At 34.2% G+C, this 16,958-nt stretch overlaps 2 protein-coding genes across 2 annotated transcripts; both read right to left on the bottom strand.

Annotated features, from left to right (window-relative positions):
• Window positions 1-220: 220 nt before the first annotated feature.
• LOC148606593 (uncharacterized) lies at window positions 221-4,558 on the bottom strand. Its single transcript, XM_088546196.1, has 2 exons — window positions 4,439-4,558; window positions 221-3,022 (listed from the first exon to the last, which is right to left on the bottom strand). The coding sequence occupies exon 2, from the start codon at window positions 2,973-2,975 to the stop codon at window positions 1,077-1,079; it is 1,899 nt and encodes a 632-aa protein (XP_088402322.1). The 5' UTR covers window positions 2,976-3,022; window positions 4,439-4,558; the 3' UTR covers window positions 221-1,076.
• Window positions 4,559-9,940: 5,382 nt separating this feature from the next.
• Window positions 9,941-16,215, bottom strand: LOC148606592 (uncharacterized). Its single transcript, XM_088546131.1, has 8 exons — window positions 16,115-16,215; window positions 15,117-15,291; window positions 12,955-13,052; window positions 12,447-12,529; window positions 11,891-11,902; window positions 11,669-11,680; window positions 11,225-11,236; window positions 9,941-10,087 (listed from the first exon to the last, which is right to left on the bottom strand). The coding sequence occupies exons 1-8, from the start codon at window positions 16,173-16,175 to the stop codon at window positions 9,974-9,976; spliced, it is 567 nt and encodes a 188-aa protein (XP_088402257.1). The 5' UTR covers window positions 16,176-16,215; the 3' UTR covers window positions 9,941-9,973.
• Between the last annotated feature and the right edge of the window lie 743 nt (window positions 16,216-16,958).

Raw genomic sequence — 16,958 nt, 5'->3', positions numbered from 1 at the left:
CAAGGAACTCGCTCTCAAATATAGATGTACTTGTAAAGGATCACTGATTACGGTAATACTTTATACAAATCACGGAAGCTCGAAACTCACCCGATAATTAAGTTAACTAAACCTATGAATAGGTTCATTCGCAAGGGATTTATTTATGATATTGTTGTCAAATCTTTAAGGATAACATTTTTTGTATTAACATTGATTCGCTTATAGGGTATTTACATAGAAATTGAAACAATATATTTAAAAGCAATTTTTTGGCATGACATAGGTTGTGCCCTTATTGTATGACTTGTGATATACCGTGATTCTCAACTCTGCATGGGAAAAATTGGGATTTATTTCACATACGACGTGGACATAAATTTTGGTGGGTTTAAAATGCGCTGGAATGTAAGTTAACTGCTAGTTGTCCTAGTTCCGTGGTACTCTTTAAAAGGGGTGTGTGTGATCACACCAAGATACTTTAAACACGTGGCATTATTTTTGCGCCTGTCACAAGTCAGGAATTTCTTACCTCTGTATGTCTTATTTCGTTTTCATCTTTTTTTTTTGTTACTCGAGTATATATGGGCAACTCTTTTGCTGTTCCTGTGTATGTTGATGTTTTGTGGTCATCCGGAGTCTGCCCTGTAGTGTGAGAGTTTCCTTCTCGTTCATTTAAGACCAATGGATGGCCTTTTTGTCTCTTTGACATATTTATGATACCTATTCTTGTTATATTTCTTTTTTTTTTTTTTAATTATCTGGGATCAACTTAAATCCTTGATAGAACAATGTCTTATTTGGAGTATAAAGACGTCAATATGCAAATGGATATGTCAAGTATAAATTTAATACATTGATACATGAGATTTGTTTTTGTTTTCTTTTTTATTATTATTTGTCTCACTGTGTACTTTTTTCTATTTATCTCCTTTTTTTCAAAGTTCCGAGCATGGAGTGTCGTTTACCTAGTTTTTACAAATGAATAATTTACAAGAATATCATATGAACAAGTGTATGGATGACCCAGCCGAATTTTATCTAGTGTCATGCACCATTATTAGTTGTACTTAAATATTCCTTTAAGTGTAATAACTTTATTTCAGACGTTCTTCCAATTCCGATTTAGTTATCAAGTATTCCCCGGGGTTTAAAAGGTCTTCGTCTGGCATATCAACATTAATGTCGACAAACGCAGTGCTTTTTCCTTCAGCAACTTGCTTGAGTAAACTGACAACGCTAGATATTCCGAGATCCAAAGTATTTCTTCTCATATGATAACTGTATTTCATTCGTCTAAAAAGATTGACAAGTTCTTCACATTTCCCGTCTTTCACTGCTTCATGCAGTTTTTCATAAAGTAATGAAGTGGAAAGATCTTTAGTCTCATTTTCCGTATGCTGATACAGAACGGTCTCATCCTGAGCCGAGAACTGATCTAGAGATATCTTTAAATTCTCCCGAAGGAAAATGTGGTCTTTATTTTCAGCATCAGGCGAAGGTTGAGGAAATAATGTTGACCTTGATTCAATTGAATAGCTAAACACATTTTGTTCTTTTTCAGTAGGGGAACCAAGTAATGGAGTTGCTTGATTCACCGACATTATGATGTCATTAATTACCATAAAAATTGTAACAACAATGTCGGGTATATCATTTTCATTCCATTTTCTCCCTTCGTGTCCGTCTAGTACCATGACAGTCAACACCAGTTTCTTGAAAATATATGATGGAATATACTCGTAGCAACCAATGTTTTCGTATACATCTATAAGCATTGCAAACTCTGATTGACTTGGAATATGTGACACCTCAGGCATATCAGACAACATTGACATCATGAAATCGTTCATTTCATGACTATTTTTCCTGTCTTCTTCATCAAGGTGTCGATGCTGGACTATTCTGTTTGCCATAACTTTTGTTATATATTTCGGCGATGACATTTTTATCAGATTTTGGATTGCCTTGCAAACTCGTATCACGACTTTCGCAATTGACTCAAATGAGTACGTTTCCAGCCATGCTTCCTCTGCAAGACTGTAATATCCACCTTTGAATGTTCCGCGTTCTAGGCGTTGCCATGAAAACTTAATGTAGCTGTTTCGATCTAAATAATCATCAACAATATCAGAACAGATGTATCGATAATTTTCCGGAAGTTTTAACACTGGTGCAAAGTCAAAGGAAATTACAGTTGGTCTCTTATCGTTAGGATTTTGGTAAGCGAACTGGAGCTGAAATGCAGGTATGTGAAGACGTACACCACTAAAATATGGGTAGTTATAGCCACCATGTCTCCAGTTCGTCGGGAGCTTTATGTTTGGAACTATTTCATTGACAATGATAAACAAAGCATATGCAATTGCTTCTGTGTTCAGCGTGTAATGGTTGCCCTGTTTACTTATGGCACTTTTATAGCGATCAACGTCCTTACTGCCGTTTAATGAAAGAAACCTATCTAATTCGGGGTCATCAGTAGGGAATCCGACAAAGTCATATTTTGAAACTTCAGGTTTCTCGCCATCGAAATCAACGAAAATCAACATCCGGCCATTTTCAGATTTGAATTTCTTAAAATTAACATTTTTTCCTAGTATTGTTTGTAAATTCATTTGATAAGTGAAGTCAATTTCATCAAGCTGATTAATTTTTAAACCGTTTCTTACGCTGCCCATTCGGTATAATTTTCCTGCTAGATTTGGTTTCAACGCACTTATTTCTTTGACTATAGATTCCATTATCTTGATAGCCCCTTCATTGATTGTTTTCACCTTTTCCATCTCTGGATCAATTCTATTCATTTTATCCAGTTGTATCATAAAATCTCGCACTCGTTCTTTTGAATTAACATCGAGTTCAAAATACCACTTAAAATGTGATGACGAGTACTTGTTCAAGCCATGTATCTGGCTTACAGAACCGCTTGCGGTACAGGCTCTATTAATTGCACTACTGAACGAAAGAATTTGGCTCCTAAATGTTTCACGATCCATTGATAAACCTGTTAAATCTCATATACTAATCGGTAAAGTGTCAATCTCTGAAATGAAATGATAAAGTTTTTAATAAAAAGAATTTATTTTTCATGAAATGCATAATTTTCATACGTAAAATTTCATGCTCCTAGTTTTTAGTGCTCATATGCTTTTGTTGCTTCATATGATTTTAATTACTTTATGTTCTTTGTTCCGTATGACTGTTTTCCGTGTCTGGTCTTTGTCCCTGGATAGCGTTCTTTTTTTTTTACCTTACCGCCATAACCTTGGTTCCCTTAATTATTCTTTCAATCCCAGAAGCTGGATGAAGACACGTTATAGTTCATGGAAAAGTGAGAAAAAAACAAACAAACAAAAAATAAAAACAAAAATAGCGGGTTTATTTTTGAACTGGTTCTTTTCATGATTTTCGGATTAACATATTATAATTTCAATATAAGTGGTTTTGTTTTGTTTTGTTTGTTTGTTGGTTGGTTTTTTTTCTGCCCACAGAGTAACTGGGATGTGTGCCCCAGGTGGTGGAATGGGGTACCCCTGGCGTGTTACATGCTGGGGTTGTCAGGCTATAATACGGAAAACCTGACCGCAAACCATAATGGTGCACCGTGTTGGGAAAGATGCCACGTTCCTTGCACGTGAAAGAACCCTACTGTGGTATTCTCCCGGAGTAGGAACCATAGGGCTCCGCCACAGGAGGCTAAATTGCCCCACCCTACCCACCTCTCCCTATTTCCAGTGGCAATCAAAATTTGTCGACCCCATTGTCCTTATGTCCCATCCCTATTTCATTCCATCATCATTTCATGTTCATTTTATCATCAATTTCATGTTCATCGTCTGAATAAAGCTGAAATATTGCTGCTCGGACGTTAAACCCCAACAAACAAACAAGAACAAACAAGCATAAACATTGGACTGCTGATTAGCGGTTGTCTGAACCTTGCTATGACCAGCAGTACACTCATGTTCGTAATCCATAGGTTCCAGAATTGCACTGACCTCTTGCCTTGCCTTGTCTTCTTGTAGGTGTCGTCCGTCTCTTTTAATGACATATCATGTTTGGTTGATACTTAATTCATACGATTATCTCATTCGAATCCGATTTCACCATTTTCAAATATTTTTTCACAATAGACTAGGATTAACAACTAGCACTTTTGACCTACATGTATTTTACCTTAGATCGAAAAAAAACCTCATCGCCTGAACTGTTCAGATAAGCGACAATTAACTTAAATATCTGATGAAGCCTTACATTTTTTTATATATTTAAAAAATATTGTAAAATTTTAGTAATCACTCTTTGTAACTCAAGAAATTCCGGAAATATGTGTATTTAATAAACCAGTTAGAAATTATTCGTAATGTATTAATTCCTAATTACACTTATTTACTGTAACATATATATTACGTTACACGTGGCAATACTTAGTGTGCAATTCTTTTGTTTAATGACTTACTTGATTAATATCTACTGTCGCTATTTGCCATCAATTGGATGAATTGTTTCCGAGGTTGAGGTTAATGAGCGCCATCTGTGTGTATGTGTTATTATACATTCTAAGCACACGTCATGTATAAGGCTATTTATAGATACGATTGATTTGTAGCATCCTTTCAAGTTATTACTGTTTAAACGAGCGAACTTCATTGGTTTTACATTTTTTTCTTATTTTAACATTAACTAAAACAGTTTGAAGGATTTCTTGATGATTCCAATAAAATGCAGCATGTTAGATTACCAGATATAAGATACCATATATAAAATGTCAATAGTGTTTGACAGTGTTGGTCTTCGTGTGTTTTCGTGACGTTATTTGACTTTTTAGTTAAAATATTTTGAAGAGGTGTCCTCTTTCTGTTACCGTTGATTTAATTACAGTAGTTGTCGGGGCCTTTCAAAGCTTACATGAATGTGTATTTATACTTATTTAAGGCCTTTTGATGATCTCTGTAACAATTTACTATTTTCTAAAAGGGCTATTCGTACGATGGCGCATTTGTTGCCTTTCACCGTATCTGTTCCCTTTTCTACTAGAGTGGAATTGCATAATTTCACATCAAATAATTAAAGGATATCACGTCCTTTAAATTTAGATAATGAAAAAAAAATAAAATTTAAGGAAAATGGCCCGTGCTTTCAATCCAAATACTCTCTTAGATAAAGACCACTAAAATAATTGTCGATTGATACTGTCACAATTCATCGATGCAGTTGGTAATTGAATCCAAAAGTAAAACCCCGTGTGACAAAGATAAAGAAACAACAAATATGGATAAAAAGAAAAAAATAATTACCATAAATACAAACAGACAGATGGATGAGCATGAAAACGCCAAACCAAATAAACAAAAAGAATCCGAATTTCACATACATATTTACTTCATGAGAAACAAAGGAGATTTTAATCAAGTTTATTAAAGCTTCTGAGTTTATTTAGGATTATAGTTTAAAAATGTCTTTTTCTTGTCTAAGTTAATATTAATCGTAATATATCGTAATCGTAATATATACTATAACTTTTGTGTGCATGTACCGGTCAGAACAAATACCGTGTATGTATGTAAAAATGTGTATGTGTGTAATTGAGATTTTTTTTCGAAATGATGATATAAAAGGGGATACTAATGCGAAAAAACTATTTGTTTAGTAACTAGTGACACAGTTACTAATTTATCATTACTATATATGTATGTTTATTATCACGCTTTATGAAATAAAAGATATTGTTATTAAAGTTTTTTGCCATTGAAGTAGTTAAAAATTCAGAACAGTTTTTGCTGCATTTTTTCATTTACTTAATATTAAAGGATTTTTAGTATTACACGTAGAACGTTTTTGTCGTCGGATAACATTTGATAATTCAATGATAGTGTATTCATATTTCGAAATACTGCGTGAACATGATTGATATGCCACTGTGTGTGTGTTTGTGTTATACTTGATACAATGTAATGTAAAACCCAAGCTATTACTATACTCCACAGAAAAAATTAATGGTTACTTTTAAAAAATCATTTTTGTTTGTAATGCATACAATGACGATTTACCTAGATATTTAACAGAAAGTATTAAATTTGAGTTTTGTTATGTGTACGTGTCTCAAATTTGATACTTATTGCTATTAATTTAAATTGAATTCTTTTTTGTTTAATTTTATGATGAAAGGTCATATTTTGTACACGAGGTTTACTTGTATGACAATTGCATTCTACATGTATACTATAGCTGATTATTTTTATTACAGAATATGTGGTTCATGAATGCATTTTGTATGTTGCACAGTTTATCAGTTTTGTTTTTAATTTTACAAATATGTATGTTTACCCGTTGTAAATATTTTTATTCAGCTAGCTTGAGGAATTTCGTATGAATAACTGACGACGCTAAACTACAGAACAACAGCTGTCAGGTTCAGCTTGTCTTATATATAAGTGGAGAATTGCACGTGTCTGTTTTAAAACCAGGCAGGGGTGATTTATCATATCTCAAGATAATTGAAGAGACTGTTTAATTTCATTGGTTGCATCCTAAAAACAACTAATGCTGTGTTCATTTCATGGGATCTGCTATATGTCGAAAAATATTTCTTGAATGAATATAGTGAAAACATTCTGGCGGGAAATTACCCGTCCTTTTCTGTAGTGAAATTCTCCAGTGACCAACCATAGCGTTACATGCACTATTATTGTCGAATACAGCTTCTATGAGGCCGACTTAAGGATACTATACAGGCATCTGAATATCACTTGTCATGTTGATACATGATTTGCTTCTATGTTTGAACCTAAGTAGGAACCCTTGTTTGTTAGTTAGCTTGTTCGTTCGTTTGTTAGTATGCTTTTTTTTGTTGCTGTTGTTTTCGTTTTTGTTTTTGTTTTTTTGGGTTTTTTTTTGGGGGGGGGGGGTTTGTTTTTTTGTGTTTTTTGTTTTTTTTTACCACAATTTACTCAAAAGGTTAGTTTATTTTGCATTAAACAGTTTTTTTGTAGGTTTAAACTGGTGTGGAAGTGATATGTCAGTAAATTGGTAGCCACCCACATATTTTGAACTGATTTGTAGGTATGTTTTTATTGTGTAATATTTTTCATAAAGGCCAGATTCATATGGGGAAGTTTTTTTTGTTTGTTTGTTTGTTGGGGTTTAACGTCCGAGCAGCAATATTTCAGCTATATTCAGACGATGAACATAAAATTGATGATAAAATGAACATGAAATGATGATGAAATGAAAAAGGGATGGGACACAAAGAACAATGGGATCAACAAAATGTGATTGCCACTGGAAATAGGAAGAGGTGGGTAGGGTCGGGCAATTTAGCCTCCTGTGGCGGAGCCCTATGGTTCCTACTCCGGGAGAATACCACAGTAGGGTTCTTTAACGTGCGAGGAACGTGGCATCTTTCCCAACACGGTGCACCACTATGGTTTTTTTACGCGGTTAGGTTTTCCGTATTATAGCCTGACAACCCCAGCATGTAACATGCCAGGAGTACCCCATTCAACCACCTGGGGCACACATCCCAGTTGCTCTGTGGGCAAAGTGCCCTAGCCCCCGGCTAGGGTTCTGAGCACTATTTAGTCGCCTTTTACGACAAGCTTAGGGCTGCTGCAGGCCTATTCTTCTAACACCCGGACCTGCGCGAGGCGGGAAGTTTTGTGATCACGCCATAGTACTTTAACCCTGCCGCATTTTTGCTCCTGTTCCAAGTCAGGAATTTGTAGTCTCTCGTTTAAATTTCAGGTTTACTTGTATGTCCCTGTAGTTGTGTGAAATATTGCTTTGGAGCCATTTGCATGTGGTGTAAAGGTTTCCACATAAATGTACCACCCTGTGGTGTAAAGGTTTCCTGGTTGTCCACTGAAGACCCATGGATGACCTTGAACTGACATTTTTCATCTCTGTGGGGTTTTTGTTCCTTCGTAACATCCACTATATCCATTCTTGTTATATTGTATAATTTATGCCAGCTCGATACTCCGGTTATTATTTCACTATTGATAATCATGCTATTTGTAATGTGCCGATATCAATTATTTTACCACATTACCGATTTGGTTGGTTAATTAAATAATTGTCATCAAAATAAGAATCGATTTCTGTGTATCCAAATTAATGCAATAGTATGTATAATTATAAACGTGTCCTTAGTTCTGTTTTTGTAATCAGAAAAGTATCTTCATCTAAGTCCTCTTGGTTTACAAATTTAATATTTTTAACTATGTATGAATTAAAACGATTTCAAGTTTCAAATGAATCTAGATGACGCATTTATGGATATTCTTGTTTAATTTCAGATTGAAGAGGGGAAACATAATTCGTTTCAAAGTTAAGCGATTGGAAATGTGTTGCATGTTATTTATCAACTTCTGTATTATCAAACTTTCAAACATTTAAATGAAGCAGTCATATAAATTAAAAAATATATTAAATTTCTACTAATATACTGTCTAATCAAATTACGTCTAATTTATTATGGGAATACTTTTTCCATGGGTGGCTGCAGTGACACTTAGATTCTAAAAGGTCTGAATTTCTAAAACAAAATAACATATTTACTTAATTAAACACTTTTAATTTTCATAATTTCCTGCAATGATTGTTAAATATGCTAATGCTAGAATCAACTCATGTTTCTCGTGTATGAAAGAATTCCGTTTAGCAAGATCATTTAATCTCAGTTTCCGCTAAAAAGATAACGTATTATCTTTAAACAATCCTAATTTCGGAGATTTGAATAATTGCATCTACCCCAAAGAACTTGAGAAAGAAGATACTACAGACAGTGTGAGGTCAGCCTCATACCTTGACCTATACTTAGAAATGGATTGTAAGGAAGACTATTGACCAAACCTGACGACAAACGTGATGACTTTTCATTCAGAATTGTAAATTTTCTTTCATCTGTGGCAACATCCCTTCAGCACCAGTGTATGGAGTGTTCAAATTACAGCTTGTACGTTATGCCAGAGCTTGCCGAAACTACGCAGACTTTTTGTATCGCGCTAGAATTCTAACAAATAGGCTTCTGGAACAGGGTTATGTTGCGACAAGATTGAAGTCATCACTACAGAGATTTTACTGTCCTCATCATGAATTCGTGGATCTCTACGGAGTATCCATCTGCGCCATGAAAACTAATTTGTTCAAAGTGTCATAGTTTTCCTTTCCTTTTTCCTCTACCCCGGACTTTTTATGAGCAACTCGGCGGGTATTTCTAGAAAAGCAGAGGACGCTTACCCTACCGGTGCACATGGCTTATGCTCCGAGTTTTTTTATGGAATCCGAGTTGCTCATTTTATCTTTGTTACCTTGTATGTATTATTTAAGAAACTTTATGTTCTTTGTTGTGTATGTCTGTTTTCCATGTCTGGTCTTTGTCCCTGGATTGCGTTTTTTTGATTTCCTGAATATCTTATTCATAGTCCACGTTCCCCATTCCCCATGTCCCATTGCCCCATACCCCATAACATGGGAAGTTTATCCCATTCATGTACTGTAGTTTCATCGATATATATTCAGGGAAAGTACACTATCCTTCGGATTTTGTCTAAGACATTCATATTTTTGTTTATGTTTAGGCCATATATTAGGATTTTTACGTATTTGAATCATCCCACTGCCAGCGCTTAGGATTTTTTTGTGCCGATATATAGCCAGTATCCAAAATAAAACAAAGTATATCTTTACCCTAACAAATATGATATACCAAAGATGTAGATTACTGCTCTATACAATCCATATGGAGTTATAATAAAATTATTACATTTAAATGTTACTGTGACGGGAGTTCTGAATCACTAACCAGAATCTTTGCTTGTTTAGAATGGTATCGAGTACTTACAATACCCGCACTTTGTTTTCTCTACATACCTCAAACACTACGATGTATAATCAATTCTGACGCAGTAAATAAGAATATAAAACTGCAAAAAGTATGTTTTTGTTTTTACTTTTTTTTCTAACAGTTTTTTCATGACATATACTTGGTATTTTAACAGCAACACAATCCATCATCCTGTTCGTACTTTTCACATGTGGTACAGCGGGTCTGCTTTGTTGGATCAGTTACAGGACACATCCATGGAATATTGCAACCAAGTGCTAAAGTATGTTAAAAGATAAAGGAAAAGGTAAAAGTAAAGGAATATTTACTTTAATGTCGGTAAATTGATTTGTAGATGGGAGGTATCAGGGTTTCTTACTTTCATATTGGGGTTAATGAGAGGGTTAAACGAGGGTTATCTTAACCCACGTACTCTGAGGAAAAGGTAAGATTAAGGAGTAATCAAGGGAACCAAGGTTATAGCGATAATCAAAAGAATGTAATATGGGGACAAAGACCAGACATGGAAAACAGAAATACACAACAAAGAACATAAAATAACTAAAATCATGCATACTAAGTTACAAAAGCAAATGAGCAACTCGTACTCCTCAAAATTTGTTTTATTTGATGTTGGTAAATGCGCATCGATGTTCTAGTCAACAATTAGCATAACCTATAAAGCCCTTTTTACCTTCCAACGCCCTAACCACAGGAGAATCCTGCCCCCTATGGTCAATTAAATTTGGATGAAGATATATTAAGCAAAATGCATTTCTTCTTTCAACAGAACTAAAGGTAAGCGATAATTTTATACCAGATTTACCAAAAATTTCTTTAAAATTTAAATTATGCCGGTTTGTATGTTTGTATATCTTATTTGTCTTTTTTATTCCTCAAAGCCCGTGCGGATATGGATGTCAAAAGAAAAGGCCCACAGCAGCATCCAGCTTGTCGCAGAAGGCGACTAAATAGTGCTAAGAACCCTGACCAGAGACTATGGCCCACTGCTCAAAGAGCAACTGGGTTGTGTGTCCCAGCTGGTGAAATGGAATAACCCTGACATAATCCATGCTGGGGTCGTCATGCCATAATACGGAAGATCTGACCGTAAACCCTAGTGGTGCAACGTGTTACGAAAGATGCCCCATTATTCCTCGCACGTTAAAGAACCCTGTTGTGGTATTGGTCGACCCTATTATCCTTGTGTCCCATCCCATTTTTTTATTTCGTCTTTATTCTCCATGCTCATTTTATCAACCATTACATGTTCATTGCCTGTGTATAGCTGAAATATTGCTGCTTGGGCGTTAAACACCAACAATCAATCATTCATTCAATTATTCGTCATATTACAGTGCTAAAAAGCAATAACTGTATAAATCTATGAATACCATAAATAAAGTACGTCTGACCTACCTTTTGGTATAACTAAAACAAAAACACATTAAAATTCGTTACAATAATCCTAATTCATACACGTGACATATAAATATTGCATTAGATGGTACTCTTTGTATAACGTCTCGGCTCATTTGGCTTCATATTTCGATATTTGTTGTTTTAGTACGTCTTTTTTAAAATATATCTTTTATATATACAATATATCTACGGTTAGTACTTTTGTATGTACTAAACCTATGGATGCAATGAATTTTATATTGTGATTGACATTATTATTTATATGTAGAGACACCTTGGTTTATAAATAATGAATATCAGACTTTGAAACATCATTAATATGGTCTACAGAACTTTTTTAAGACAATAAGAAATATACAAGTCTTCTTCAATTCTCATTCAAACAAAGCGATGTTCAAATACACCTTTGAAGAAGTACTCCTAGTCAAGTGTTTTACTTACCAATTCTACACTCTACAATAGAAAAAAAGTATGACAGTTTTAATTCTTTTTTACATTCGTGTCATGGATTCATTGTCGTGTCAAAAGATTAGGCGATATCAAAACAATTTACGGCATGACTTGTACATACAGATTTATTTGACGTCGATAAAAAAGAGGTGTGGTTTATCAAATATTGGTCTTCGTGAAACGAAGACTAATGTGTATTTACAGTGTACTTACCTTCTGCCTCAACTGAAAACAGAAAACAGTATAAAATTTTCGCCATTTGATAAAACACAATAACAAAGTTCAAACGACTTTGATGATAGTAGTGATTTAACGACCAATTGCATAAATGGCGGACAAAATGTTAAAGATTTTAAGAAAATTCACAATGAGGCAAAATATATGCGTTCAAAGCTTATTTTTTGTCCTTTCACATATTGTAACCATGCATGCAGAAAAGAGAAGGTATGATTGTTGCAACATATTCGATGATCCCCGAAACTAAGGTGGTTTTTGGAATAGATTGATCGAAAGAAATTAAAAATTACACTTAACTGTATTGTCTACGATGGCTCTCCTTACACTCAGCATTATCTATGATAAAAACTATGGTTTCATTCCTTACCATTTGTATTGCCTTTCTTATATATTTACCATTGACAATTCCTATAATTGCCTTACTTGCAAGTAATCAACATCGTAGGCTATAATAGTCAACTTACTGTCAGAATTGCCCTAGATAGTTTCTTTACCATTGCCTATGGTGTGCATACCGTATTGTTGCCTATTATGACTTACCATCGATATTGCCTACAACTGAGAAACCTCCACCGTTACATACATCACAAATAGTTGGCCTGGGATAATAATGTTCTGTAAATTCAAAATATACATACGGGATTAAATGTTCGTCCTCACAATTGGATGAATAATTTTTTCTATATCAGGTGTTACCTGATATCTTAAGCACCTGAATTACTCTTGGTTTTCAATATTTACATCAATTCTGCACAATCTAAAGCATCAATTCATTTACATGCAAAATTATAGATAATAAATTAAGACCTAAATAACTGCCCGGACGCTTCTTTTTTTACATAGTTCATTCAACTTTAACAGAAGTTCTATTTTTCACTAATCAGGGTGTCTGGCATTGTATTGTTACATGACAATGGTTTAAAAATTGATAAAAAAAATATAATATGTTTTCGCAAGCGCAACTAATACAAAGAGAGTTTCAGATTTTTATTTCAAAATATGCAAAAGTTTACATTTTGTAGCAATTGCTTATTACTCACGGTACTTAGTTGAGTACATAATTCTTATTGTATCATCCGTTTCGTTGTATATTGTATCCTTTATACAAACGTACTCCGTTTTCCCGTCGATAACACGCCTTTAAAAGATAAAATTCATATTTGCCCTTCCTATTCCGATTTTTTTATTTTATTAATGAACGGCTTTACCTGTTCATCTTTCTTTGAAGTATTATGTTTAATAAATTCATTTGGCACTGATACATGCTTTCTAATTAAATGTCAGTCCATGTGCGAATCAGGCAGTTGGTGAAACATGATATGAAAAAAAAATATCATTTATAAAGTTTAATGTTTAAATATGTTTTGCACTTTCAAAATTAAGGAAAAAACAATATTTTCCAAATCACTTTGATTGATTGAGCTATAACTTCATTGAAATGCACTGTAAATGACCATTTCAAGAACAGATAACTCTGTAAAAAGCCTCATTTTTCTAACATTTATTGGAAAATTACCGAGCATATCCAGTGATCTTTTCAAAAACAGAAAGCATTCTTCAATGAGGTTTTATTGTCGAATCGGTGTAGTTTTGAAATGCACGTTTCTGATTTTCCCATTTTGCTTGATTCTTACAATGACTTACTCTTAATTAATCCATACACCAATATTCGGTTTTTTCATTCGGTAGTTGTGTTTTTTTTGTTTTTTTTTGTAATGAAAAAAAATCCACCTCTGTAGATTAAGGTATATGATATTTATGCTTTGATGGAGTGTATAATTCTCTCGAATATAAAACAGAATGATACACAAATATGCCGTTTGCACAGACGGGTATTTGGGTTATTACTGGATTTTTTTTTCAATAACAGTTTCCTGTACGATTTCTTCGCATCCATTGTACTTTCATAGTTTACATAGTTTTGTTTTATAGCACTTCCCATTCTCAATCCCATATACTATAGACTGAATTAACCCCACACAAGTGCTATAAGTAATATAAATTTTTCCAACAATTGCCATGCCTTTTTTAATTATTGACATTCTTCTAGAGATTCGAATTATAAGCCCGTGCAGGTCCGGGTGTTTAAAGAATAGGCCTACAGCAGCGCTAAGCTTGTCGTTAAAGGCAACTAAACAGTGCTCAGAAACCTAGCCGGAGCTAAGCGCTCTGCCCACAGAGCAACTGGGATGTGTGCTTCAGGCGGTGGAATGGGGTACCCCTGGCGTGTTACATGCTGCGGCTATAATACGGAAAACCTGACCACAAACTATAGTGGTGCACCGTGTTGTGGAAGATGTCACGTTCCTCGCACGTTAAAGTGTTCATATAGAGTGTTCATTTCACAACTCATACGTTATGCCAGAGTTTGCCGAAACTACGCAGACTTTGTGTATCGCGCTAGAACTCTGACAAATAGGCTTCTGGAACAGGGTTGTGTTGCGACAAGATTGAAGTCATCACTACAGAAGTTTTATGGTCGTCATCATGAACTTGTGGATCGTTATGGTGTATCCATCTGCACCATGAAAACTGATTTATTCAATGGGTCATGGTTTTCCTTTCCTCGTTTGTGTACCCCGGACTTGACTTTTTATGAGCAACTCGGCGGGTGTTATAAGAAAAGCAGAGGACGCTTACCATACCGGTGCACCGGGTTCATGCGTCCAGTTTTTAGTGGAGTCTGAGTTGCTCATTTGCTTTTGTTACTTTGTATGTATGATTTTGGTTACTTTGTGTTCTTTGTTGTGTGTGTCTGTTTCCATGTCTGGTCTTTGTCCCTGGATTGCATTCTTTTGATTACCGCTATAACCCATTGGTTCCTTTGATTACTCTTAAAGAACCTTGCTATGGTATTCGATAGGAGTAGGAACATTTGCGCTCCGCCATATGAGGCTAAAGTGCCCGACCCTGCCCATCCCTCCCTTTAATCTTGTGGAGATCGAGGTTTGTCGACGCTATTATCCTTATGTCCCATCCCTTTTTCCATTTCATCATCATCATTTCATATTCATTTTATCATCCCTTTCATGTTCATCACCTGAATATAGCTGAAATATTGCTGCTCGGGCGTTAAACCCCAATAATCAATCAATCAATCGAATTGTAAAATGTCGTTTGAAGATTACAGAAACAAATTTAAGTTAAGCAGTCTCATAGTAAAGTTAAACAAATGAATATCTTAAAATAGATGTTAACATACTCCAAAAAATAAAACGGTCCTGCTCTTTCCAGACATATGATTTCAAACGTTAGTCCTCCTAGAGTAGCTGTCATTATACTTTGATTAGTAGAAGAGAAGTTCCACGTAGCACTACCATCAAAACTTTGAAATGCTCTCCCTTGCCTAATACACGGGAAAGCACATATTGAGAATACTGCAAATAATCACAAAGTCCTTGGCTTAGAAGACAATCCGAATAAACCAAAATAAATACAGTAATGGACCACAACGTTATAGGATTATGAAATTACAATTGTAAAGTTATCACTCAAATGTCATACAAATACTTTGACAAATCCCAAACTAACTGGTAATAGAGTCAGTTTGATTCGAAACTTCGGATCGCTGACTCGTATTGCCTTTTTAGCTTTTGAGAAAATTTAGAAGTGTATGAACGCCGAATTTCTAATTTGTATCTATCATATGCATCATTCATATGTTTAATATTAGTATTTCGGTTTGATAAATTGCAATATTATTGTCCATGCAAATTTCGAATTAAATATACTAGCATTGCCATATCGAAAGTGAAACACATTAAAAAATGGTAAAACTTCCATAACGCTTTTTATTACGAGTTTACCACGTGCATATACTTGGGTGGAACTATATTATAGCAATACGTTCGTAATTCAACTATAGTATTTCTTCCTTTTCAGATTGATATCGTTCCTTGTGTAGTTGTTAAATTTTGGTTGTTAATATAAAATTACGAGAAAAAGACCGTGCCATATATCCATGTATATGCACGGAATCATTTAAATGGTTGTTTTAAAAGCTAATTATCATGATTCTTTACCAAATGAATTTGGGAAAAGAATAAAAAAAACGCGTAAAGATTATAAAAAATATTGATTACGAAAGGGTTATTGCATGTATACCAGTAAATATTATCCCTAGCAGAGCTCGTGCAACTTATATGCACAGGGAAACCCTTACCAATATAAACGTTAAAAAAAACATGTTATCATTCTTACCTGTATTGATACAAATTATGACAACCAAGCCAGTAATATTGTAATGTATGATCAGCTTCATTGCATAAACCAACAGTAGTCATTTCAGAATAATGTTTTCTTATTTTGAAACACAATGACGAGACGAAAATACCACAACTTGTAAAAATAATGTTATAGAAAGTATTACAAATACACCTTAAGTTCAAAATAATGATATTTAACTTAATACCCATTTAATTTTTCACTTCAATGAATTCCTAAGTAATCATTTTTTTCAATGTCGAATTCGATGTGATAAACGTACTTCTAATAAAATAACAATCTTTTGAAATAGTTAAAACAGAATATTACCATTGGTTTTCAAAAACATTGAGATTATGTAAATGTTTGTTTTATAATAATTAAATGATAATGCATCGTAAAGACGAAAAAACAAATGAATTACGTTACCATCGATATAGAACTATATTACCTTATCACATGTTGTATATCATTTGTTAAAAACAAATTAGCGAAATGAAAAAAAACAAGGTAACTCTGAAAAGTTCTTGTTATCTGTTTTGAGTTACATGTATGTTCAGGTTACGTAAAGGTTAGTCTCTTAAAGTTACCTGAAGTCTATCTTTCTCACGACAGAAAAACAAGAGATATTGAAAATTTAACAAACTACTCCTCGATGTGTTTCCTACGATAGCCGTTTTACAAGTGACCATCAGACTTCTGGCGATCGATAATATGATTAAATTAGCATGCAGTGAGCAAATTTGAAGTGCAAATATAACTATAACATCAGAAAGAACTGTCCGAATTAGCTGTTTCGAATAAATTGAAAAAAAATGGTTTTGTGGAGTAGGAATGGACT

The sequence above is a fragment of the Perna viridis genome, chromosome 9 (assembly GCF_037379345.1).
Source record: "Perna viridis isolate PV_CMFRI_1.1 ecotype Kerala chromosome 9, ASM3737934v1, whole genome shotgun sequence".
Classification (NCBI taxonomy): Eukaryota; Metazoa; Mollusca; class Bivalvia; order Mytilida; family Mytilidae; genus Perna; species Perna viridis.
Note: the sequence above shows the minus strand (reverse complement) of the source record. Positions and strands in the feature narration are given on the sequence as shown.

Coding starts and splice junctions, on each gene's coding strand:
- LOC148606593 (XM_088546196.1), bottom strand. CDS start 2,975: ATGGATCGTGAAACATTTAGGAGCCAAATTCTTTCGTTCAGTAGTGCA.
- LOC148606592 (XM_088546131.1), bottom strand. CDS start 16,175: ATGAAGCTGATCATACATTACAATATTACTGGCTTGGTTGTCATAATT. Junction 15,292..16,114: donor CATAATTTGTATCAATACAG/GTAAGAATGATA, acceptor GATTATTTGCAG/TATTCTCAATATGTGCTTTC. Junction 13,053..15,116: donor GGACCGTTTTATTTTTTGGA/GTATGTTAACAT, acceptor TATCTTTTAAAG/GCGTGTTATCGACGGGAAAA.